The sequence below is a fragment of the Mixophyes fleayi genome, chromosome 3, assembly GCF_038048845.1.
Source record: "Mixophyes fleayi isolate aMixFle1 chromosome 3, aMixFle1.hap1, whole genome shotgun sequence".
NCBI lineage: Eukaryota > Metazoa > Chordata > Amphibia > Anura > Limnodynastidae > Mixophyes > Mixophyes fleayi.
Window position 1 is genome coordinate 259,399,322 of NC_134404.1, and position 25,905 is coordinate 259,425,226.

Sequence of the window (25,905 nt, forward strand, 5' to 3'; positions counted from 1 at the left end):
TCATAGGACAGTGTTAGAGGAAACACATATCTACATATAAATTCAGTTAAAAGTTTCTTTGCAGCTACCTGTCTAGTTGCTATTGCACAGTCACAATTCACTATGGCATAGATGGTGTGCACCTACCAGCAGTTCACGCTACTGAGCACGGAGTCTAACACGCCTCTGGCTTTCACCAGGGACTCCCGCAAGGGAGTATGGACTCAGCTGCAAGAGGCGGCCACATGCTGCCAGAGTCTACTTTATATAGGGGCCGAATGGGGCGGTCAGTGACGTCATGGACCACCGACTAGCTGGGGAGAAGTGTGTCCTGTTGCCTAGCAGCGGATGCGCTTGAGCAGAAAGGCTGAGCGGCAACGAGACGCAGTTGATCAGTGAGGCAGGGAGAAGGTGTACATCCCTGCAATGATGTATGAGAGCGGGGACGGCACCTGACATGCCATATTCAATCCATCCATCCTGAGAATAGAGCTATACACACTAACACATACTCCAATTTTGGTGAAATGACAGTACTGGCACTGAATTACTAGCAAATTTACCTGAATTGTTTTGCAGAAAAATGTGACACAAAGTTTTGGCAATGGAAGAAAACCCAGGAGCAAACTAATATTTGCTCACCGTACCTTATTATTTTGTCCTTACCAATGCAGTTTCCCTTTGTTATCACACCATCCATCTACAAATAAAGTCATGTTTGCATGTGGTAAGGGGGTGTTCGTAAGATCTGTGCAGCTGTGAATGGTTCAGCGGTGGTATGCAAACAATCATGGTATTGTAGTGGTATGTCAGGAACTGAAAGCAAAGTTGCAGGGTTTAAGGGATACTAATAATATACCTATATCAGAAATCACTGTAAGCTTTCATGGCACAAAGCCTATTTTCGTTGCAAAAGTATTCACCTCTCTATTTTATACCCAACACTATCCCATTCCACTTTGAATTGACTTTACGAATTAGCATTGCCCATATAAACAGGCGATATCCTATCCCCTACACTGGATTTCAGCACTAAGGGCAGATAGTGTTTTAGATGGCTAAGAACTACCTTACTTAAAGCTATTCCCCCAGGACATGGAAAGACGATGTCTCCCTACTAAGCTCCCCGTCTCTATTCAATTCTTCCGCCTCTTTTACAGCATTTCACAATGGGGCTGTCACGTGGTGCAGTGATCGGCCTCTGGTCACATGACTTTGATGTCATCAAAAGGTCCTTTTAGTGGAGACGAGCTGACCAGGAGGGCTCCCATTGCATTTAATGACACCATTCACTGACACTAGCACATATAGTCGCAGACGGGTATAACTGGTTTACACCCTCCCCCATAGGCAGAACATTATCTTTACGTTTCATATCCAGTCATCTGTGTAGAAACGAGAGCGGAACTCGCCTTCTGTCATGACTAATAATCGGAGTCTGCTTGTTTGACAGGTAAACACACGTGTGTCTTGTACAGGGGCCGACGCGTGAGTGACGCAGCTGAATCGCTGGTAGTTTCCTGACGGCAGACTGAGCGATACGCGCTCACCGCTACTCTTTACCTCCCTGCACAGCGGCCTGCAGGGGACAAGGAGCGGTCATCATGGCTGGTGGAGGTGGCCGGGGCTGTGAAGGCAGCAGTCAGAGCGAACGTGATCGACAGTACTGCGAACTGTGCGGCAAAATGGAGAATCTCCTGCGCTGCGGACGCTGCCGGAGCTCTTTTTATTGCAGCAAAGAACATCAGCGACAGGACTGGAAGAAACACAAGCTGGTGTGTAAGGGAACTCCGGCAGCCCCTGCGCCAGAGGACAGCACTCCAGTCACAGCAGACAGCAGCGACAGCAAACAGCCTGTCCTCACAGATGCACCGTCTAACGTGGACTCGCCTCTGTTAACCTCCGCTACCGGAGCCACTGGAGCTGGAGGTGAAACTTTGAAAGCCGGACCCGCCCCAAACAACCTGGCCGGGGCAGAAACCGTGGCAGGCCCTGACTCTAAGCAGCGGGAGGTGGTCGTCGGAGGGGCTACATTGAGGGCGATTAAAGAGGAAGATTATACCCAGACCTCGGGCGAGGCCGGGGGCAGCAGTGCCGCCAGGAGAGGAGGAGAGGGAGCGGAGAGGCCCAATGGGCGCACCAAGCCGCTGCTACAGAAGCTAGCCCTGGAGTATATCATCCCCTGTATGAACAAGCATGGGATCTGTGTGCTGGATGACTTCCTGGGCCAAGAGGTGGGGGAGCGGATAGTGAGCGAGGTGAAAGCCTTACACAGCACGGGACGGTTTACTGACGGACAGCTAGTCAGCCAAAAGAGCGACTCCTCCCGGGACATCCGCGGGGACCAGATCACTTGGGTTGAGGGTAAAGAGGCAGGATGTAAAGCCATCGGCCACCTGATGACCAGCATGGACGACCTCATACGACATTGCGGTGGCAAGTTGGGAAACTTCAGGATAAACGGCAGAACCAAGGTGGGAGAAATGTCTGTGTCTAGTTGTATATGGTTCTTCTGAATGCTTTACCTTCTAACGGGATGGCTGGGGGAGGGACTCGGCTCAGCTGCCTATTGGGTTCGGTTTTAAGGGAAAAAAAAATCCAGGTAGCCTAGTGACCCAGCCCAAGGTAACCTAGTATGGGGCTGGGGGTGAAGCAGACGCTGTTTACCGTGCTCAGTATAAATGTCAAAGTATGAGGGACATTGTCAATATTCCAAATAGACAAGTTCCCCTCACTGTCTGTTAATCTGCGCTTGGTGTCACAGGTTATTGTTTAAGGGGGTGTGTCTCTTTTGGAAGTTACTTATGGAGAATGTAATAAGCCTTTTTCAATCCTTTTAGCACTCGGTAACACTTTGCATATTAAACGACGTAAATCTGGAAAAAAAAATAGAGGAAGATGAATGTGTTTTTTGATTGTTAAATGTGAGATAATCAGAATACTCTGCTACGTCAGTGGTTTGCCATCATTAAGCTGCATTTTAGCAGCACTATATTAAGATCTCATTTTTGTTTTAACTGTTTAACTAAGTCAAATTGACAATACGAATAAAGCATTTACATTAACATGTCATTATAATTTTTATAGTTCGGGCATATCCAGTTCAATACAAATAAACAAAATACTAATCTGTTTGAAGTCCTTATTTACCTATCAGTAGCAGCAGCTATTTATATAGCGCCACTAATTCTGTAACGCTGTACAGAGAACTCCCGCACATCAGTCCCTGTCCCATTTTAGCTTAGTCTAAATTCCCTAACACACGCACACAGAATATACAAACTCCACACAGATAAGGCCATTGTTGGGAATCTTAACTCATGACCCCAGTGCTGTGAGACAGAAGTGCTAACCACTGAGCCTCCATGCAACCAATGAAAACATAATTAGATTTAAGTAAACCGTAACCCACTTAATTGATGCTAATAAAAGTAAATAACCTATGTCGGTGGTGTGTTTTAGTACTTTTAAAACTGTGGTGGGCAACTGGAGCAGTATTTTCCCTTTTATTTTTCCAGATTCCCTGGTCTTGACCTGTTTTTTGTCTTGTTTATTTTTGTTCTTTCTGAAAAAATGTGTGTGTGTGTGTGGATACTGTAAGTGAAAACACTGCGGGAAACCAGGGAAAATACACTGCCAGTGGGAAAACTGAAGAGTAGGCTAGGTGAGCCTTCATCTGTGGCCCCCCCTCCGGCTTCTCCTGATTGGACTTAACCTCTGCTTTGTAAGCAGTGTTTCCACTTAGGTGCTTTCTTTGTTTCTTGTTTCCATTTACAGATCATTGGGTGGCGTTGTTTTTATTTTTTTTCTGGTGGGTTTGGGTGTTTTTTTCCCATTCCAGGTTTTCCAGGAAAAGACAGGTCAAGACCAGGAAATCTGCAATTTGAAAGTGGAAACACTGTAAGACAACGCAGGGAGGTCTCGCAGCGGAGGAGGGAGTGTAGTGTGTTCTTCCTTCCTTCCTCTATGTGCTCCACTTGTAAATGTAAGCAAAAGTGGGGAAGTTTGAGAAGGCATGTGAGGAGGTTTGGGTATATTTCAGGGGCATGTGGGAAGGTCTTGGTACCCCACAGGGTTTGAATGCATATGTGTGCGTTTTGTGGCAAGTAATGGTCGGAGGGCATGTGGTGAAAATTTTGGGGCCTGTGGGGGGCATTTTGGAATGAGCGATGTAGGTGTGCCGAGGTAGTTTCCAGCCTTTTCATCATTTTTGGAATTATGGGTAATGTGTGGCCCTTTTTGAAAGTTGCTGGGCCGCATTCAAGTATATCAGGTTGCCCATCACTCTTGTATAATCAATAGCCACAAAATTGGTTGTTAAAATCTAATCTATCTTTTTGTATCATGGAAGAGATTTTCCCCCTAGATGCTCTACTATTGCTTCTGGAGGTTTAAAACTAGCTTTGTTAAACTAAATTAACACAAGTATCTGCTTAATAACAAACACACATTTAAAATATTTGTCAAATATTATGCAAAATTAAGTAAACTGAACACTGCAGATCATTTATATAGTAATTTAACTGGCGTTTGCGGCTAAAGATAAATGGGTATTTTGCGCTTTACAATACAATCTGTCTCTGTCTTGCACTCATTTTGAAATCTGGGCACTGTATACTTTCAGAATCTTCACGTAAACATTACTGTCAATAACCTAATCGGTGACCATAGTTTTGAGTTAATAGGTGGGTTATCCACTTCTATACAATCCACTGAGAGAATATTACAGCAGAAGAGATTACCTTTTGTATCTCTTTCAAATGTATGATTTAGTTGTCTTATGTTTAGTTTTAAGTAATCCTGGCCATGCACAAGCTGATCCTACCGCCCGGTCTGTGCAAGTCACTATGATCAGGGCTAATTTTGATAAATTGAATGATATGTGGATGTTCATACATGATCTCTACATGAATACAGAGCCTGAAGGTGTGTTCGTAAAATTACCTGAATGTACAAGTCAACAGCGCTCATCATCTGATGTGCTGCCAGTTTAAGTGGGGAATTCAGTTAGCCGCCAGGTGCTGGACACATTGCCAGCAAATATGGTACAGAAATCTGCGCTCCCTTTCCTTGCATCGCCATGGGACGTGAGGGAAAATGAAATGAGTTGAGATTTTAGTAAAAACTCCTACGCGGTGGGTCGTCGTGCTCTGTTCCAAAGACGCATCGCGTCACCTTGTGACTACTTGAATTCCACCTAAGTATATATTTGTTGGGTTTTTCCCCCCTGCCCCGTCTTTAACTACACTTTAAAGCAAACTCAGGTTCAGGATTTTCATTTCATCCAGTAACTCACTGCTACATACTACTATAATGCATGCTGAATCTTTCTTGCCCGTTCTTTGCCTAGAATACTTCTGGTATTTGAGAGGAGTGGTGAACAAATAAGCCGATATAGATAATTGTTGTTTAAGTGGCCGGGGGGTCTCTACCTCCTTTTTGTTTCTGTCATATATGTGTGTTACTTTTATGAAAATGGCACCATTAATTTTCCCCGAATTTGAATATTCAGTTTTCTAACATTAGAGGGATTCCAACTATTTTTTTGTTTTGTTTGTTTAAAATAAAATTTTAAATATATATTTATAATTAGAGAGGGACATGAGTGAGTCTTATTATATTATATTGTTTTTGCCAGAATTTGCATATGCAGTGTAATACGGATCGAATGGTAACTGGCAAGCCAACTACTGTTCAGTCTGATTTGCCTGCATCTATTATTGCAGGCTGGCAGAGGAGATCTGGGGCTAGATTTACTAAGCTGCGGGTTTGAAAAAGTGGAGATGTTGCCTATAGCAACCAGTCAGATTCTAGCTGTCATTTTGTAGAAGGTACTAAATAAATAAAAGCTAGAATCTGATTGGTTGCTATAGGCAACATCCCCATTTTTTTCAAAACCGCAGCTTACTAAATCTAGCCCCTGATCTCTTCACTAACCTGCCTTTTAGTAAGGCAATGTCCTAGTGACATTAGAGGATTTCTCATTCTAATGTGAAAGCATTGTGCGCTTGTATTAGAAACACAGAGCTTTTCAGGTTGAACATTATGCTGCTGTTGTGAGTTAAATACCTGAACAAAACGTTGCCATGAGTGGACCCCTAGGCCTCAATTGAAGGCACAGTAGTAACAAGTGCCTAATCACAAGCACTAACCTACCTGGCTGCTTTAGTTGTGTAGATACAATGTAGTAGGCCTTTAGTTGTAAATATGCTTGTGACCATTACCAGATAAAAAAGCTTTAAAACACCAAAAAATTATTTTTTTACACAAACTGTGTCTTTCTTTACAGGCTATGGTGGCTTGTTACCCTGGCAAAGGAACTGGCTATGTGCGACATGTTGACAACCCTAATGCAGATGGAAGATGTGTTACTTGCATATACTATTTGAATACTAACTGGGATGCAAAGGTATTGAATTTATTTTATTTATAATGACTAATACCTTAAAGTTCTTAAGTTTTGGTTTTTTTTCCAAGTCTTTTATAATATTTGAAAATGACAATTTTTGTGTTTGTTTATAACATATACTGGTATGTATGTATATATAATATAGTGATGGCAGTTTAAAGTCCTCTGGTGTCAGAATAATGTACTGATGGGCAACAGGGAGTTTTTGAGTACATGTGGGTTCTGGGGACACTTTATGGTAAGCGGGGGCCTGAGTGCTTGTGGGAATTTTATGATGGGGGTGCTGAGGTAGTTTTGGCACTTTCTTTTAATTGTTATTGAATTTTATACAGGCAAATGGAGGAGTGCTTAGAATTTTCCCAGAAGGCAAGTCTCAGTTTGCTGACATTGAACCAAAATTTGATAGGCTGTTGTTTTTTTGGTCTGATCGTCGAAACCCTCATGAAGTTCAGCCAGCCTTCGCTACAAGGTAACTTTATTTTATTTCCCTGTTACCTATATTCTGTTGTATATTACCATAGCAGGTTTTTCTGCACATTGATCACAGGTTCTCAGAAGCAACATAAACGTTATTGTCTGTGTTTCAATACACTGCATTTTCCTAGTTCGTCAAACAGTGTTAAAGTCAAAGTAGTGATACATTAACATTAGTGGGAAGTACTGTTTTTCCCATTCACAGAGAAGCAGCATTTTAGCAACTTAAGTGCTTTTGATGTAATGGGGAAACCTATTTCTAATTGACATTTTATATGCTACTACTCAGGATTTAGGACACTGCAATTGTCAGGCAAGACATGGACTTTTCGAGGCCAAAAAAGTGAGTCCTGAAGCTCCATTAGTGACACACAGCAGTAAATGACAAAAAATGGTTTCCCTGTTGTACCACAAGAACTTCTGTCAAAATGCTTTAAATTATGTTGGCATGTTCTTTGCGGCCACAAACTGACTTTGTAGTGCATGTCTCTACAGCAATGGCTAGTCAACGTATTTTGTAGCAGAAAAATAATTATGCTTTTTTGCAATAAAAATATTAAATTATCATGAAATGCTATGTTAAAGGGTAAATTTAGCTAACCACCCACAGTTCCAATATTTACAGAAGGGGGATGTTGGGAAAAATTAGATTAACGCTGGGGTTACCCTTTACTTTGTTTTTACCATGGTAATTATGTGCCCATTTACTTTAGGGACACACAAAATATTTGTATGCATATGACACGAACGTCCACTAGTTTGGTGCAGATAGTTGCAGATAGTTTTAATAGGTCCAAAATCAATATTGATGAAAATAAATCAGTCTGTCTGGCACTTAAGTTATCACTCTCTAAGTGTTGGGGGGGCTAATATAAATGTTGCAGGCAGATTTGTCCCTGTTGCAATAAGCTAAGTGTCTCTCTGCTGTCTGGTTAAGAGCCTAGAAGACCCCGACTGACCATTATGGATGGAAGTGTACCCTTTCTCCTTCATTCTCACCAGGAAACTCATAAACCAGCTCTTGATCCAAACCTTTTGAAAGCTGTTTCACAAATACTATAACGATTTCCCTGGAAACCTGGGACACACATATAAATAATCTACAATTTTACCAGGGTTTCTGTCTCATATCCCCCACCTCCTGTTCCGACCTAGAGGACGGAAGACTTGTAACCCCTAAATAATAGACTCTGAATAGTTCATCCACATTTGCTTCTGTGTATTTATAAAGCCAGGAATCATCTGGTAACATGGTCATTCTTCTTTCTTTTCACACATCCATCTCAAAGGAGTGTGTTCTGTAAATTGTTTAAATTATTTCTGTAAAGATAGCCCTCAAGTGTTTCTAAAACCCTCTTAATTGCCAACAGTTTTTTTTTTTCACAATTGCATTTTTTCCCCATGATCATTAAGCTTGCTACTCAAATAAATCACAAGATGCTCTTCCCCATCCTTATTCTGGGGCAGAGCTGCACCTATACCTACACCTGAGGCATCTGTCTGCACAATAAATCCCTCTTAAGTCTGGTGTTACCAACCAATGCCTGAAAACCATTTTCTGCTTCAGACTTTAAAATGAGCAATTGTTTTCCCTTGGTAAGACCAGTCAACGGGACAGCTAAGGTGGGTATAACCTTCCAATAATATCATGTGATCCCTACAAGTGATGATCTTCTTGTCTCTTGATTACAGGTTGGCCCACTTTTGAATAGCCCCACTTTTGAATGGGCTTTTGGCAAACTTCTGCCTAAGTTGTGCTCACAGTATTTTACTTTTTGAATCTCTGTACAGCACTTCTTTGGGTTGGCTGTTAGACTCCATCTATGAGGCAGGGTTAACACCACTTGTACCCTACGTAAGTGAGACTGCCAGACCGGACTATGGATGATTACATCATCCCGATGGGTGGCTGTATATTGTCTGTTGGGCCTTAAAATTCTATCCATCATTCTCTGCAACGTGACTGGGGCCCCATGTAATCTAAGAGGCAATACTTTGTAATCCAGAATACTTTGTATTGAAACTGTCCCTCTGGTGCGGAGAAATCTGTCTTTTCTTTTGCACTGTCCGTTAACGCCACTTGCTAGTATCTTTTTGTTAAGTTTAGAGTGAAGATATATCGGACTCTTTCTAGTATTTCAATTAGCTTATTCACAGGAGGGATGAGGTAGCCTTCACGTTTAGACACAGTACTAAGTATCTGGAAATCGTTGCAGAGGTGTAAACTCCTGTCTGTTTTTGGAAGTGGGACAATGGGGCTTGTCCAATTAATGTGACTTTTCAGTTATTCCTAATTCCAACCTCTGTTTAATCTCTTGTGAAACAGCCTCTTGTCTAGCTTTGGTGTTATATGGGGTTTTAGGTTTAATTTAATCCCTGGTGCAGTAACATGTCATGCTTAATCACTTAATCAGCCAGGTGTTTCTGAAACATTTCCCTATTTCTTACAATAAACTGTTTGCCTTCATACTGTTGAGTAGTTAACAGGGTTTCTTCTATTTAAGTGCATCCAAGCTAATGGAGGGAGAAAGTTTGTCCGACAGGGATAACCTGTTATTCCACAGATTTACATGATAAATTTGTTTGGATTGTCTTTTCCCTAGCTGGTACACTTCATCATTGACCTCGCACACTTTTTCTCTGATTTCAAATCGTCCCTGCCATTTGGACAAAAATTAACTTTCTACAGTCATCACTAAAACAAACTCTGTCTTTATGGCAAAGCTACATTATTTGGGCATTACGATGGTACATCCTCCGAGCCTTTTGGGCCTGCTCTTTGTGCTCTATTGCAGCTGTTCTCTCCTGCCACTAAGAGACATGCTCAATAACACTTTTTTGTAAGGACTGGGTTGTTAGTCCCTTGTTTACTTAACTATATCCAGCAATTCCCGAAGATGTTTCATGTGCAACAAATCAAATATTGAGAACCCAGTAGATGACTCTGGAACTTTACTCGTGGCAAGCAATTTTTAAAGTATTTCTTTCAAACCTGAGTGTGATAAACTTAAGGTCCTTAGGGGAGTGAACAACCTGCATTTCAATTTAAAATCTAAATAAAATATATAGATATATAATCTATCCGTGGGGTACCCTGGTGTCGGTCAGGATTTCTTTTGATATTCTTACTCTGATAAACAGACTAGTTCTGTATAATCTTATTTGAAGAAGTGCGTAACTGTATTACATCTTGGTATCAAGTGACCTAGTCCATTATGACTATAATATATTGTTGTCCCCTGCCAGCCTAACTAGATCCATCGTTCAAAGTGGATCATTATCATATGCAACTGGGGGGCCTGGGAGTATGATACTGGCAGTCTGGACAGGAATCACTATATTCAGACAAATCTTTATAGACCCCCACCAGAAAAAAACTGCAAATTTCCTCTACCCCTAAATGTCCTGCTGTTATGTAACGATGAGCCAGGTTTAACACTGTTCTCCTATATGGTTTAGGACCGTGTTGGCTAACCTTTGACACTCCAGGTTTGTGAAACTACAAGTCCCAGCATGCTTTGCCAATATATAGCAGCTTATTGCTGGAAGGGTATGCTGGGACTTGTAGTTTCCCAAACACCTGAAGTGTCACAGGTTAGCCAACACTGGTTTAGGAGGTACCAGTTATTTCACAACATCTTCCTACTTTTTTTAACAACTGATACATATTGTTTTGTTATATCGCCATGTGAAGGTACGAAAGCCTACAATACTACTAGCGTCCCATTAACTGCTTTTATATTCTCGGGATTTTACTAGAATGTTTGGGGGGGTTTTTTTTGGGGGTTTTTTAAGTGATCTGATGCCTTTCCTAACATTAAGATCCGGCACATTCTCGACCCTTTCAACAACATCCTCTTCCACAGTAGTAGGTGCTTCACTTTGCCCACACTGTTGACCTTATAGTTCTGTCTCCCCAGCCATGCTTGTAAAAGGTAGCACTTTAGGGGTTTCAGAGGACACTCCCACTGCGTCAGTGGTGTTAGAGGGATCTAGGTTCCTCCCCTGTATCTATTTGGGTTCCCACAACTTCACAAATGGGGAAAATCTCTCTCTAGAATAGTATTATGCATGAAGGAAGCAACTAATCCCACAGTAGCAGCAGTGGAGCCACATGTAGCGTATTGGCTGTAGCATAATTCTGAGTGCCCCCGTGTATACAAATTGCCCCAATAGTTCTCCCCTAGTGTGTTCTGGGGTTTTACTAACCTGACTTTCACAAGAGCCACCAGGCTGCCTGAATCTTACAAAGCATCTAGACACTTGCATTCCAAAGTAATTACACACCTCTGTTTGTCTGGCTCAGCCTGTTGTACTGCAGTACAGTGTATCCCGGCAAAGAAAGACAATCTGCAGTTTACATAAGCAGCATCCACATTGCATGGATTCATCAGTAACTGGATAATTGGCAGCAAAATTCCCTGGCACCATATTTGAAACATTTTACCATGCGTTTGCCAATAAGAGATGGGGGACCTTCCTGGTTTGGCTGGCCAGTCTCTGGGTCTTGAGCCTACAGTCATCCAACACCTTTTTCTCATGAAACAGATCTGCAACACTGTTTCATAGTGGCTTCTGTTAAGATTAAGGGGCAATGTGGTTGTTCAGCAGTTGCTTGGCCGCCATATATCTCTACCGTATCCACAAGTTGCTCTGCTGTTTTAGAGGTCCCGTTACTCGCCTGCCATCTGCTGGAATAGATGACGGCACTTTACAACAGACCGGGCAATAAATGACAGAAGATCAGCAATCTGGTACCCACAGCTAGTTTTTCTAGGCCACAGATAAATAACAAACCAGTTTAAAGCCTGTCTGGCACATACTGACAAGTTGCCCCTCTCTTTGTATCTGGGACTGAATATCCTGTTTACAGACACAAATGTTACAGGCAGATTTGTCTCCCAGATGTGTGTCTCCTCTCTCTTCACCCTGTGTCATCCATTCTTCCTGCAAACCAATAGACCAGCATTAATTTGAGTGAAAACCTTACGTAAAGCTGAAAACTCTGGGCATGCAAACAAAATAACTGGAATTAGTGTGACCACATTAGATAAATATCATATATAATAGTGTGCTTGGAGATCAAATTTAATGTTGGCTTTTTTCTAAGGGTTTTTTTTTTGTTTTGTTTTACCCCCCCACCGATTTTTCTGATGTATGTACATTGTATACATATGCAGCACAATTACACTTCATACCACACCTTCTTTTTATTTACCACAGTGAATAAATTGGTCAAGCTATGTAATGTAATCACTGAAAGACTTTTTTTATGTTTGTCTAACAGGCAATATGGAGTGTATTGTGTTGGTGAAGACTTCTTGTTCAGAATACACAGGGTCTGCCAAAATGTACCTGATTCTGCACACTGATGCATAAAGATTTGGTACAGTGGGGGTGATATTCTAGAGGATTTCATGGTGCAGCACTTGCTCACGTTTCGGAGGCATTTTCAGGTTAGCTTAAGTCAGCAGTGGTTTTTAGCTGTGATTGTCACCTTTTTCAGCTTTAAGAACTTGGCCACTTTCTTTTAATGAGGGCGATATACAAAGCGCATTAATATCTAACCAAAAATATTTTACAAATATTTCAGACCTACATGAGGATCAAAAAGCAGTATTTCAGGAGGAAAATGTAAAGTTTAAACTAATCAGGGGTTAATTAAGTTCAAATGGGATAGTAGATAAAACTTTGAGGTAATTTTTTTACTTTTTCAGACATGCAAAGAGTCCAAAGAAAATAAAAACAAAGTTATTCAGAGAATATCTGGGAAAACCTAAAGTATACCCTGTAACTGAAGCCATTGCCATTATTATCCAGGAGCAGTGAAGGATACTAGAAAGAGGTGTTTTGTGCTTTCACAAATTTAAGGGAACGTATCCCTTTCATAAAGGGATAACGCCAGTGCGCCACATTTCTGTGGAGGATGGAACGGAGTTTAAGGAGCCTCATCGAAAAGTGAGCAGAATGTTTCATAATTGCTTTTGAATCTTTAGTGCTAGTTTTCAAACCCACTTGTTCTTTGACAAGTGGGTTTCTTTTCTCTAAGCAATTCCATGGGCTTTAACAACCAGTGTGTCACTTCCCAAGCCCTCTAGTACATCCTCAACAAGGATATTTATTTAAACATATCTATGACAGAGGTTCAAACAGAACAAGTCAATGTGTCTTTTCCATTTGCCTTGAGCAATGCTTCATAAACATTTTACAGAATTGTAGTAGTGGTAGAGGGTGTAGGCAAACTAGCTTGGTGCCATATTCGCACCATTCTGAAGCAGAGTGTCAGTGTGGTGCATAGAACTATGGGGATCCCCCTTTCCAATGAAGATGGGTGGTGAAAGACACCTGGGGTAAATGTATCAAGCTGAGAGTTTTCCAGTGGATTTGAAGAACCAATCAGATTCTAGCTATCATTTATTTACTACATTCATAATCATCACCACCATTTATTTATATAGCGCCACTGATTCCTCAGCGCTGTACAGAGAACTCATTCACATCAGTCATTATACAAAATGCTAGCTAGAATCTGATTGTTTGCTATAGGCAACATCTCCACTTTTCAAACCTGCTGGAAAACTAAGCTTGATACATTTATCCCCTGATCTCATACCAAAATTTAGATACCCCATATACCTCTGTGGAGGTAAATTGCTGCCAGCTTTTATATGCAAAGATAAATCATCCCATACAACCTGATTGATGCAGGGGAGTGAAATGCACTTTTATCAGCTGACGTGTTGACCTAATAAGTTTTTTACATTGACAAGTGCAATGGGATTATTTATTTTCACATGCCCTACTGGTCCATCTCCAGCTATATATAATCTGTTTTAAAATTGTATTCTGTTTTCACTAAAATCTCATTTTACATGTTTGTGTGGTTTAAACATTTTATTTAGCCCCTTAGTACTCAACCACTTTCCTGGTAAGAAATTTAATGTTTGACCATTTTGGTCAACAAATGAATGAAAAAGTATATTATCTTGTGTGTATCTTGTCTTAGGTTTTTTCATTCAATGACGAGTCTCGGGTGACTCTGCAAGCTTATAATAACAGATTTGTACCTTCTATGAACTTAAATGTCTCCCCTAGTTATCTAATTCTGTTATACAATGTATTTAATCTCCATTTGATCTATAAGATAGACGTTTGAATTATCCTTAGAAAGCCACTTAAATGGTTACACCATCTTACAGCAGCCATAAGGTATGAAGAGAAAATATTTTCAGCTCTAAAAATGTGCTGTGTATTTGTTATATTTAATGAATCCCTTCTGTGAGGCCAGGTAATAAATGTAAACCACATTGCCTCTCCCCAGAGTACAAAGAGCTATCTATTCATCCTTCCATAAGAAATCATTAGACTTGTTCTGTTAAGTTCTTATGGGAGAAGGGTGGTGGTGGTGGTGGGAATCTAGTGGAGGGTAAAAACAAAAGGAAACAATTGTAAGCTTGCTTAATAGTTATCAATACTATTATCTATTAAAAGGAGCTGTGTCTTTGGATACCTGTTTATAACTACAACAATTAGTATAAGTAGAACTTTTTAACTACCATAACTAGAATTCTACAAACAGAAATTAAAACAATGTAGTTCAGTGACTATAATTATCATTTTATTGTTGAAAATTATGACCAGATTTCACTCTCCAACACATGAGAACTGTGTTTAAAGGACAATTGAAAACTTACTGGCTTCAGGGGCCGAAACATACAAGCTGTGGGGAGAAATTGAAGCTACAGGACATTTTGTGAAAGTATCTTTGCTAAGCATGTGCACTTTTCCTTAATATTCAGGCTCTGATGTCTATTGTTCTACATGTTTGATTTCTTTTGGAATGATGTGTTTGTAATTTGATATCTGTAAATTATAGCCAGTATTCAATATTCACCGGTGTATGGAGAGACTGAGCAAAATATCATTTGGAAAGTTCTTTATTGAATTTACCATATAGAGTGCTTGTCTTTGAACTTTGAAAAGACAGATTAATTTATTGATTGCCAGCATGATTCACTGAATTGCATTGTTTCAATTTCTGATGGGTTTGTAGAGTTCCATTTATGTTAATTTTTAGAATATATTTTCTTATCCACAATTAGCTTCTTTTAATAAATGTATTGGTTGACTAGTAATTGTAGCTGCTACAATTGTTTTTTGTTTAATTAGGAGTTTACAGTGTTCTTTAACAGCTGCTCTAGACAGCCTTTTTTACAACTCGGCGCCTGTGGTAGAGACGTCTTTATTTTTGAGTGCTTAGTGGAAGGGACCCTTGTATTTGTTGTATGAGGGATCCATGTTAGAAAGGGGGAAATTCTACTATGTTGAATCAACACTTAAGAATGTAATATAGTTCTATGCAATTAAGGGCATTTGGGATGGAGCCAAACCAAGTTCGTTGATCTGTGTGGTTTCCAATATAACCCATATAGACTTGTTGCAATATTTCCCTTGCTATAACAAGAAATAATTGGGCTTAAGAGAACTAAAACCCATAATCCACTACTTGACATTTGCCTCCTATTTTGCAAACTTTTCAGTTTGTCAAAGTTCTTATTAAAGAAAAAGAAAAACTGCACTCCCTTAACTTGAAGATCATTTTATATCCAAACTGTTGACTCATCTTCTGTAGAATTTATCACTTTATTTTTCTAAAGCATCATTAAACTTCATTAGTAGATGTTGCTGTAGTGTTAAAGTACATTTAAGTGCTAACCTGAAACTATGGATCAAATAGGAGGGTAACACCAATTGCATGATCCAACCACAGAGCGTTGTGCCAAGTGAAGATTTGGGGAAAAAAAAATATTAATTTTATTTATTTTAACAAAAATGTAACCTGTGTGATAATTACTAAGAGGATGGAAATAAAATCTATGCTTTACACCACCAGAAGTCAACCAAGGGCAAATGTTTAATAAACTAATTAGCACTCTGAGGACGGTCAGGGTCTGGTTGCCTCTTGGAGCTAGCTATAGTTTTAAGGGAAACACCATGCTGCCTGGTTACCCTCTTTATAATGTAACTCCCGGTCTGGCTATACACTTTGTAAGGGGTATGCACACTGCCATGTCTCCTTTTACTTTTAATACCAGGAGACTAGCAACACAGTAGCCCGGCTTCTCTGTAAAATAAATGCTCTGTAAAGGCTTTTTTATGGAAGCATTGTTTGTAGACACAGAGCAAGCATAACTGTAAAGCATTTCTTAACCCATTTTATTTATTTCTTTTGCATATATTGGGAACTACTTTTGATATGGTCTTATATTGACCACAAAAGATGCACGTTTGGCCAGCCTGTTTGGTTGTTTTTGACCACTGAACAGTGTACTTCCGAATCCTTTACCAATCAATTCAGTCTGATTGCATTTGATCTGGTTTAGGTGAAGAACCATGTTGATGGTTGTTCCCCCTTCTTCATTAGCATACAGTGTATCATCATTTATTTATACACTGCTAGCAAATTCCGTAGCGCATTACAATTGGGAAATAACACCGTATTAACACAATACTGGGTAATACAGACATAGGGGTAAGAAGGACCTGCCCGCCAGCTTACAATCTATGGGATATATATATTTGACATAATCTACCAAACTGGTAGTTGTAGGAAAATGTAGTTAATTTCTTTTGCAGTTTGATCAATTTGGGTCAGTTCCATTTAACTGGATCTGTGCAAATTGTACACAAAGCAATTGGTTTGCAATTACTGTTACTTAACATTGCAGTGCATCTGTATTAAAATAAAGTTTATGGTAAGCCATAATTAATGTATTGTACCTTTTTTGAGTTTTATGCATGCAAGTTTGATTTTTGTTCAGTGGGTTCTTAATTACAGTGGCATGGATATTATTCACCATTTATCTATAGATTTGGTCTACTTTAATGTTCCTGAGCATGTTCTGTAATTAAGTCTTGCACAAATTTAAACCTGGTCAGTAAGTATAACACTCTGTGGAAAATGCCATGTGCCTCTGTGGGGTAACTATAAGTAATGCAAATATCTATAAATTTCAATGTAATCTCAAGTTCAACTATTTACGATAGAGATTTGCAGTTAGAGAGTCTTTACTGATAGATTTTGTCTCAAAGGTTATCTAGTGTATGAACCATCCCACTTTTATACCATTTTGAATTTTTTGCAATGTAACCTGGTGAGTCTGATGCAGAATAAATATATGATTTAAATATTGTGGTAAGTAGTTTAACTGTTTATGCCATTACTGAATTTGACCAGAGAGGAGTTTGAGATACCATGCTCACTATGGGAGATTTGGAAATACCTCGGTGGAAGAGTCAATCTGCTGCAAAAATAATGCTGCCCACTAACTGTTAAATATATGAGCCATTGTTCTTAATATAAATTACTCTCCTTCTTTTATTTGGTTTAGCACTGTAAAAAGTCTATTCTTGTTCTTCTTTCTTATAGGTACGCAATAACTGTGTGGTATTTTGATGCCGATGAAAGAGCCAGAGCGAAAGAAAAGTACCAAACTACAGGTAATTTATTTATTTTATTTTTTTTTCAGTTTCCAAAATGTTTAAAACTTCCTACCGAGGGCTTGGACAATAACTCTGGTGAACCAGCTACTGAAATTCTCAATGTTGCTAGAGACTTAGTAGCTTGTCACAGGAAAAAAACACTGATTTTCTCCCCTCCATGCGAGGTACCAAATTTTGCTGTACACTTGTTGCAACTATGGAAAATATTTCCGCTTGCCCGAATAATAAAACCCACAAATTTACCCAAAAATGGAATCTTTAGTACTCTTTGAACACCTTGTCCTATCAAAATTCCCCCACTGGTACATTCTCAGACCTTACTTGGCAGTTGTATTTATTTAATCTGCAGGTGATCTGCTTGACGGTTCCTTATGTTGGAAGAGTAGTAATGTAATTCCTTTAAAATTTAGCCCTAAATGGATTGATACATCCCTCTTGGCGATATATCAATGATACTTCTGTGTAGCTTGATAAATTATGTTGACCTTTAATGCCATTGAAGCAAGGCCAGAATCAAAACTCCTTTCGGAATTTGCCATAGGCATATTAAGTACAACTGCACAAAGTAAATAAAAGCAGGAAAAATAAAGTGCTCTTAAAGCTGAAGAAGCTTTTCTGTGGAAGCGGAATGTAGAGTATATGTTCATTATAAGAAACCATGCCATTTCAAGAAGTGAGCAATACAGAAGAATGCAAATCCCTTTGCTTTCACTGTAAATAAACCTTTTAAGAGTGGGTGGTACCTAAGCTGTTTCACAAATTCTAGACCAAAATGCTACGTTCTTTTTAATAATCATGGCAGCAGCTATTTATATAGCAGCACTAATTCCGCAGCTCTGTACAGAGAACACAGTCACATTAGTCCCTGCCCCATTGGAGCTTACAGTCTAAATTCCCTAATATACATATACACACAGACAAAGACTAGGGTCAATTTTGATAGCAGCCAATTAATCTGCTAGTATGTTTTTGGAGCGTTGGAGGAAACCGAAGCATCCAGAGGAAACCCACACAAACACAGGGAGAACATACAAACTCCACACTTGGTGCTAACCACTAAACCACCGTGCTGCCCTTGTTAATGAGTGTATTCCAGATTTAGAGGGGAGCCTCTTATCTCCAAAATGATTCATTTCCAAGATAAAGTATGCACAATTCAGCATGGTTCAGAAATCCAAAAAATAACAAATCATTACATTTATTATTTCAAAAGCAGAGACTGTGGAACATGGCTGCCGAGTCCCATTGTCAGAAGGGCATGATGATTTCTGTTTTAGCAATCTTACACTTTAAATACAGCAGATACTCTGCTATGCAATTTTAAACATAATCATCATCATTTATTTATTTATAGAGTGCCAGCAAATTTCGTAACACTTAACAATTGGGTACAAACATTAATAAAACAATACTGGGTAATACATACAGACAGAGAGGTAAGAGGGCCCTGCTCGCAAGCTTACAATAAAACAGGCTAAAAGGGTAGTTCCCTCCGCCCAAGCAAGTCGAAGCAGAGCATATCCTCCATTGGTGTGGATCCATAGCGATATATGCTGGCCAATGAGAACCGTGACTCTTGGCTGGCATACTACCAGATACATGAATGCATGTCTAAATACTTTTATATATGGGTGTTTAAATACAATGCTAGGCAAAACGTAGCAATTTGTTCACGTTTTAAGAGAGCTTTGAAGATTCTTCTAAAACATGCTGAAAGCACATTCAATTACGCATCAAAGCTTTCCTGCAATCTCTTAGCAGCATAGTGTGCAAATAGCTTAGAGAAAAGCACATACTTCCTGTTTATATATAGTTCCTCCAAAACATAGGATATATAATTGTGGGTTTGAGGAAGTGGTTTGTTAAAATGTGAAGAAACTGTGGGAGAATAGCGGTTTTTTTTTGTCACCATTATGATCATGCTCAATTGATTGCAGTATAGTTTTGGGTATCTGATCATGCAAACTCCAACAGCTCGTCAACAGTGTCAAACACCAACATGATTTATTTATTATCATTATTGTATCCTATTTTGTCCATGATATTATCCTTATGTAAAAGGGATATATTGTGATTGCACCCATACAGCCAACAAAGGATATTTAAAACAATGGGGAATTGTGTGACTTGTGTAAAAGCACATCAAATAAGGAATTGTTTTATAAAGGCCATGGAACTCCCTATTAGCTTTGAATTTAAAGACAAACACACACACACACACACACACACATTTCAGCTCAATTGGATGAGCCCTTTCTGAGAAAATAGTTTTTTCTTTTATATATTAGATAATGCTAAGAATTTAGTAGATCAGTGTATAACTCCGCCCAGCAGGTGGCGCTGCAACTTGTTTTGGGTTTGTTTGTTTTTTCACACACACACGCCACTAGGCTTTTATATTATAAGAAGAGATAGATATAGATAGATATATATATCTTTTTTTTTGGTTCTTTTTACTGTAGGTGATTCATTATTGCTTATAGTTCATCAGCTTTATTTTGAAATAAAAGAAAATGGCAGTTTTCATCTTTTTTTTTGCTTGTGGTTAGCCAGTGTTATGTAATAACATTGAATTTAGGTGTACATATCAATGTTTTTGATTAGATGAGTGGCACAGTGGAAGCATGCTGGGTCCATAACCTAGAGGTCGTTGGATCAAAGCCGTCCTCTGCTGCATGCTGTTTTCTGGCCCTCTCCTCTCTACATCTTTTCTTTGGTGTCTGTCTCTCTGCCATATCCTTTTGGCTCAAAGGCTGCACACGTGTGTATATAATGGATTCCACTATTCCCAACAATAACATGCAAAAAATGATGAAGATGATCTTATAACTTTGCGTAAGGTAAGTATTGATACATGTAAAACAAGAAAAAAAAATGACCTATTATGGTGTAGTATACTATTAAAAATTGGCCTTCACCACCAAAGATAGGCCACAGAATTCCCAATGAAGGTGATAAATGTTCCAGCTCATAGAAGTGAGAAAGATAGGCACAGTCTTCAACTATGGGTCCTGTGTCAAACAGTTTTTCATATATGCTTACAAGAGATTTTCTTTCACACTTGTGTTGTAGATCATCGCAATCGTATATATTCCAATCCAAATGTGAGCATCAGTAGGAATAATCAAATATTTACTCCCTTCATCTCAATGCATAGACAAGATAGGAAAACTTTCTAGTGTATTACCACTTTCATAATCATAAAAATCTTACAAAACATAGATAAAAACTGGAATGTTTGTACACACATTAAAATAACCCTATTGTAAGGGAGGGTACCCCTACCAGAGATCCATACTTCACAAGCGCATAAGGAGTTCTGTATCATTTAGATGAAATGCATGGTTCCTCCTCAGAGTGCATCTGGCCTCGATAAGGGTACAAATACAATATTGCAATGCGTTTCCACTCCTTACTGGACTTTTCGTCAAGGCAAAATGTGTCTCTACCTTGCTCAACTGATGTTTTATATCTAAGTGGTCCAATCAAACTTCCGTTCTAATCACGGTCTGCAAAACTCAAAAGTAGGTATCCCACAAGGAGGGTTGGATATACTTGGAATGTCCCTACACCAACTGAGGCTTGGATACACATCAGAACGAGGCTTGAATTGTCCATCAATTCAGTGGTAATACAGATATTGTAAACATGAACTAAATATATTTATGAAAAACATCAATTTGCGAGGCATTTATAGCACGCATTGGCAAATAATACTCTTAAAAATAGATAACTTATTATTTCTCGTAATACATAATCCACCTATATTACATAATTATGCTCCCAGTACAATTATTCGACTATACTTGTCTAGACATAATGGACATCATTTTAAATCCTTCATAAATATAAATATCCAATACAATGAATGATATATAAATATAATAAATAAATGTCCCACATCATGGTTCATTGATGCAAATTTCTTATCTTCTATAATGCAAATTTCCTTGATCCTGTATACAGCATAAATTCAAAGGACATATAATCACTGGAAGAAGAAAAAAAAATAGCATCTCCTCTTCCTTTGTGTTGAATCCCCAATTTCCTTAAAGAATCCATTTGAGTTTAAAATTGGAATTCAGGCCTTGTCTAATGTTCTGTCCATATTTTTATTTATCCATTGAAAGGCTATTTGTTGAACAGCCCAAAAGCTTTTAACGGGGTTAGCATTAAAAGAATGTATGTTCTTAAAATGGAGAGACAGAGAATAAGGGATAAGGCCTTTCTTAATATTTGATGTGTTCTCTAATGTGAACCTTTAAAGGACGTGAAATACGTCCTACATGCATTAACCCACATCTACATTCAATAACATACATGACATAATTCGTATGACATGATGAATTGATAAAATTTGTACAACTTCTCTTTCGCCACATATTCACTAATAGTATTTTTATCTGAGATGCATGTTCTACAGGCCATCCATATACCACATCGATGAAAACCCCTTTGTTCTAATAGGTGTATTGAGGGTTTCTGATAACATACTCTTGGCATTTAAAGTATAGCTGAAAACCTAAGTACGGCTTATATATTGCTCTTGTGATCTGTAAGCTGATTACAGGGTGACCAGCCAACTGATTTTAGCCGTAAATGTAGAGCTGTTTCAATGTGGACAATCATCTTGGCCTACATTAAGAGCATTAAGTTGTATAGCAATATATTGTGATGTCCACACGTTCCCTTAAGTTTGATGACTTTTTGTAGATAAATAAAGGTTTATCTGGTAACTGCCGACCAATAACATCATCTCTCTTTTTAATAATTTCCAATGTTTGGAAAGAATATTTTCTTTGCTGAACTGTGTAATAAAGGCCCACTCAAATTTGTTGTCTATCTTTATCTTTAATTTGGGTCTAAGGAGAACATCTCTGTTTATCATATTTAAATCTTCTTCTACCCTATCAAGATGTATCTTTTTATATTCCTTATCTAGGAAACATGTTTTCACCTCCTTTTATCAGATTTTGTAGTAAACCGTTATTGCAAGTGCCTCTTACATTTTACAATGGATTCGCTTCTTAGCTTTTTGAGGCCACCTGTTTCTTTCTCTCCCTTAAGAAAGCAGCTCTAAATCAGATCCTGCAAGAATCAATCTAACATGTGAGCAGGAAGTGCCGTCAAGTACAATTCTGAAATAACTTCAGAGGAGCTCACTGTGAGTGTGTAGCAGTGTATAAATCCCTTATTACACAACAAAATTACTTCAGTGATTAAAGTATATTGAATAGATGAATACATGTAAAATAACCTTAGCAATTATGCAGCATTTGTAGTCTGATAGTTTTGAAATGTCCCGCAATGATATTGCTCCCAGCCACAGGCTACAAGTAATTGCAGTAGGATGGGCATGAAACTGTCTTAACAATTAAGTTTGCAAACTCAATTGTTTTGCAAATTAAAGTAGAGAGTTGTCCAATGGATGACTACTCCAGTTTAATGTAAACTTACTGAAATTAATAGCTGGGCCAAAATAAATATGGTAAATGTTACATATCTTTGCGTTTTGTATACAGCAAACCTATTGCAGAGGCAAATAAGGACAGGCTTGGGTCGTGGCCAGTAATTCTAATAAAATTCCAAATCATTTGGTGGGAAAGCCAAACCTATCCTAGAATGATTGCAAGCTAGGTGTATCCTCTTTGGGGGAATTCTGTTCTGATTGAAGTGCCACCGGACATCACCGCTTATTTTTACAATCTCATCATGCGAGCAAAAATAAGGTGGAGATTTCAGGCCAGACATCACCACAGAGTATCTTCATGGGATTTTCCTCCTTAGTGTTTTTCCACTGCCCCAAATTAAACAAGTTATCTTAATGTCGTCACATATACTATTTGTGAATTTGGATCTGTAAGAAGCAGAGCTACAAATTATGGGCACAGAGAATATGAACAGAAAACTGCATCTATAATGCCAATTACCAATCTATATCTCATTTACTTAAGTTTGACTATTAGCCTGTATGGAAAATGTATTTATTACTGTGACAGGATGGACCGCCTATGTCACCCATTCCGTTGTGTTGCAGGGGATCGGCTGGGTTTGCCTCACCACCATCCCTTTTCTTTATCCCAAATTACCCACCATCTATCGTAGTAGGAGGAGCCTACTGCCACCACTAGGCTCCTACATCAACGCCTAAAACCGGTTCCTTCTGGGTAAATCTCTCTTCTAGTGTACCTGACCTGTGGATGGTTCCCCCTGGCCTATCACACTGGGCAGAGCTCCAGACAGCGGGTAAAGTGTTGGATGCTGGATCCCAACCTCAGAACAGCCGGATAACGGATTGGATTTGGTGTAATCTGCAGGTCACAGAAATTATAGCAGAAAAGTAGGCGTTAAAATAAGTTCTGTAAGCAGTGATGTTTATTAGTTCAGGACAGTTACACTAGTTTGAGGTACTAGTGATATCCAGAAAGTACAGATGGTGTAATGATACATTACACGGTCAGTGTTTTGTTTTGTTTTTTATACAGCTTTTGCCACAGCCTGGCAGGGGGTAAACCAATCTCCTTTTCCAACCAGGCACCAAAATTTTGATATCACATCAGATGGTTGACCATCAGGATGTAATATTTCTCTAGACATGGAGTTAACACAATTAATTTAAAACTCACAGCAATCTGTGACCTCCTACATTACTTGTACTCTCAGTCTACATTACGGAGACAGGTTCCTGTCTCTCTAACAAGACGTTACACCAGGTAACGACTTCCTGCTGGGCCTTTGGCTAAAACAGGTTTTTGTCACTTCTGTGAAGAAAACACTTTCTCTGACCTGGCATAGTACATTAGAAATCAATACATTTTCCTATACCGAAATACACAATCATAATATAAAAAAATTATCAGTACATTTCTAATATACAGTATCAAAAATCAGTATATTTGTAATGATTAAATTATTAGCACAGTGTGCCAATTTATAATATATTTTTACATATTTTTTTTTTTTTTATAAGTGATTCAGCCACAATTACACTGACTGGAGTTGCTTGCAAGCTACGTATTTAACTTTGCATTATTTAAGGTTATTGTTCCTTAGAGTTGTATATGTTTTAAAGCATGTTAAAAAAAAATTACTACTGTGGACAAAGTATAAGAAATATTGATGTAGGAAGGTAAAGCGTTTATTAGAGTGTAAGCTATAGCAGTATTTTGTATGCTAATGAGTGGTGGTTTAAGCAAAAATTGTTTAATTGCTATTTCAAGGCTTATACATATTGCCAACTTTTTTTGCTTTGTTCTTTATCTTTAGGGGAAAAGTCTGTGAGAATTGAGCTGAACAAGTCATCTGATGAAGTTGTGAAAGAAGTCTACTGAAAAAATTTGAACCAGCAGCACTTCTCTACCTTTTTATGTAAATCTATGGCCTGATAACAACGGGGTTCATGTAGAGTTGGATGCAAATTCCGCACTGCTCATGTGCTCAAAAAGTTGTAAGTGCAATTCCCTATGCAGACTCAGGCGCATCTTACACTTACTACCCTGTATACTTTGAGAGGTGGAATAGGGAAGAAGAGGGTATGCATAGGCCAAGCACAGTGAAGGCGTGTTCACGTACTTGTTATCTATGTCGAGGTTGAGGCGGCCGCAGGTGCTCGACACCTGGTGCAATTAACGTGCAAGTGTTTATAAAAAAAATAAAAAAATACATAAACCCCTGCCCTCCTCCCAAAAAAAAAAGAAAACAGACCTCCATTAAGTATTACTAGACCCATGGATAGGGCTGTTCCCACACACTTGGGGCAGGGGGTTGGATAATTGTTTAATTGTAAAAAAAATACATTTTGTCCCTGACACACTACAGGTCCCAGCATGCCCAGACTGCAATCAAATGTTTTGGCATGCTGACACTTCTAGTACTAGGAGTGCCAGCATACCCATGGTTGCCAGGACATTCTGGCAGCCATGAAAAAAAAAAAAACCTACACTACCCTCATTCACTTACTTATGTATGTTGACTTTTTGAGTGTAGACATTTTAAACATTGTCATCATTATGATTGACTATATTTCATACCCAAACCCCTGTAAGTGTCACCAACACAGCCTGTCATTGTGCAGTGCTGGTAGTGGCTTTTACAGGGAGACCCCATGCTGTTTGTCCACCTGAAATTGCCACTGCTAACCTAGACTATGTTGGTAGCACTTTTGGGAAGGGACACACATACTCATTTTTTAAAGTTAATGATGATGACCAACATCTCTACCGCATTATACGCTTTTACTTTAAACATATCTTCATCCACCATACATATTTTACACAGTATGCTGAATCACACATATCGTAAGATTCTTGCATCTCTGCATATGTGTGAAATTGCAGGTGCTTTTTACATGCATTTTACTGTAGTTTTTTTTTTTGTTTTATGTAAAATGCGTCCAACTCTACATCAGGCCCAATGTATTTGCTGAGTTGCAGCATGCACAATGGAGTCTATGTGCTGTATTATGTTGTGAATGTAAATAATGGTAAAACATATGTATAATTCTACTTTTTATGATGTACCAAATCAATAAACCTAAAAAT

General features: G+C 38.9%; 1 protein-coding gene across 5 annotated transcripts; it reads left to right on the forward strand.

Annotated features, from left to right (window-relative positions):
• The first annotated feature begins 1,188 nt into the window (after positions 1 to 1,188).
• EGLN1 (egl-9 family hypoxia inducible factor 1) lies at positions 1,189 to 25,141 on the forward strand. 5 transcript variants are annotated; one of them, XR_012689730.1, is made up of 6 exons: positions 1,191 to 2,453; positions 6,269 to 6,388; positions 6,721 to 6,857; positions 12,580 to 12,820; positions 17,292 to 17,362; positions 24,632 to 24,649. XR_012689730.1 is itself a non-coding variant. In XM_075203500.1 (5 exons), the coding sequence occupies exons 1-5, from the start codon at positions 1,584 to 1,586 to the stop codon at positions 24,694 to 24,696; spliced, it is 1,263 nt and encodes a 420-aa protein (XP_075059601.1). In that variant the 5' UTR covers positions 1,192 to 1,583; the 3' UTR covers positions 24,697 to 25,141. The 5 variants fall into 5 exon arrangements, 2 of the variants coding, with proteins under 2 accessions (XP_075059602.1, XP_075059601.1); XR_012689731.1 differs by lacking the exons at positions 17,292 to 17,362; positions 24,632 to 24,649 and adding an exon at positions 12,150 to 12,318 and having other exon boundaries at positions 12,580 to 12,639; XM_075203500.1 differs by lacking the exon at positions 12,580 to 12,820 and having other exon boundaries at positions 1,192 to 2,453; positions 24,632 to 25,141.
• Positions 25,142 to 25,905: the final 764 nt, after the last annotated feature.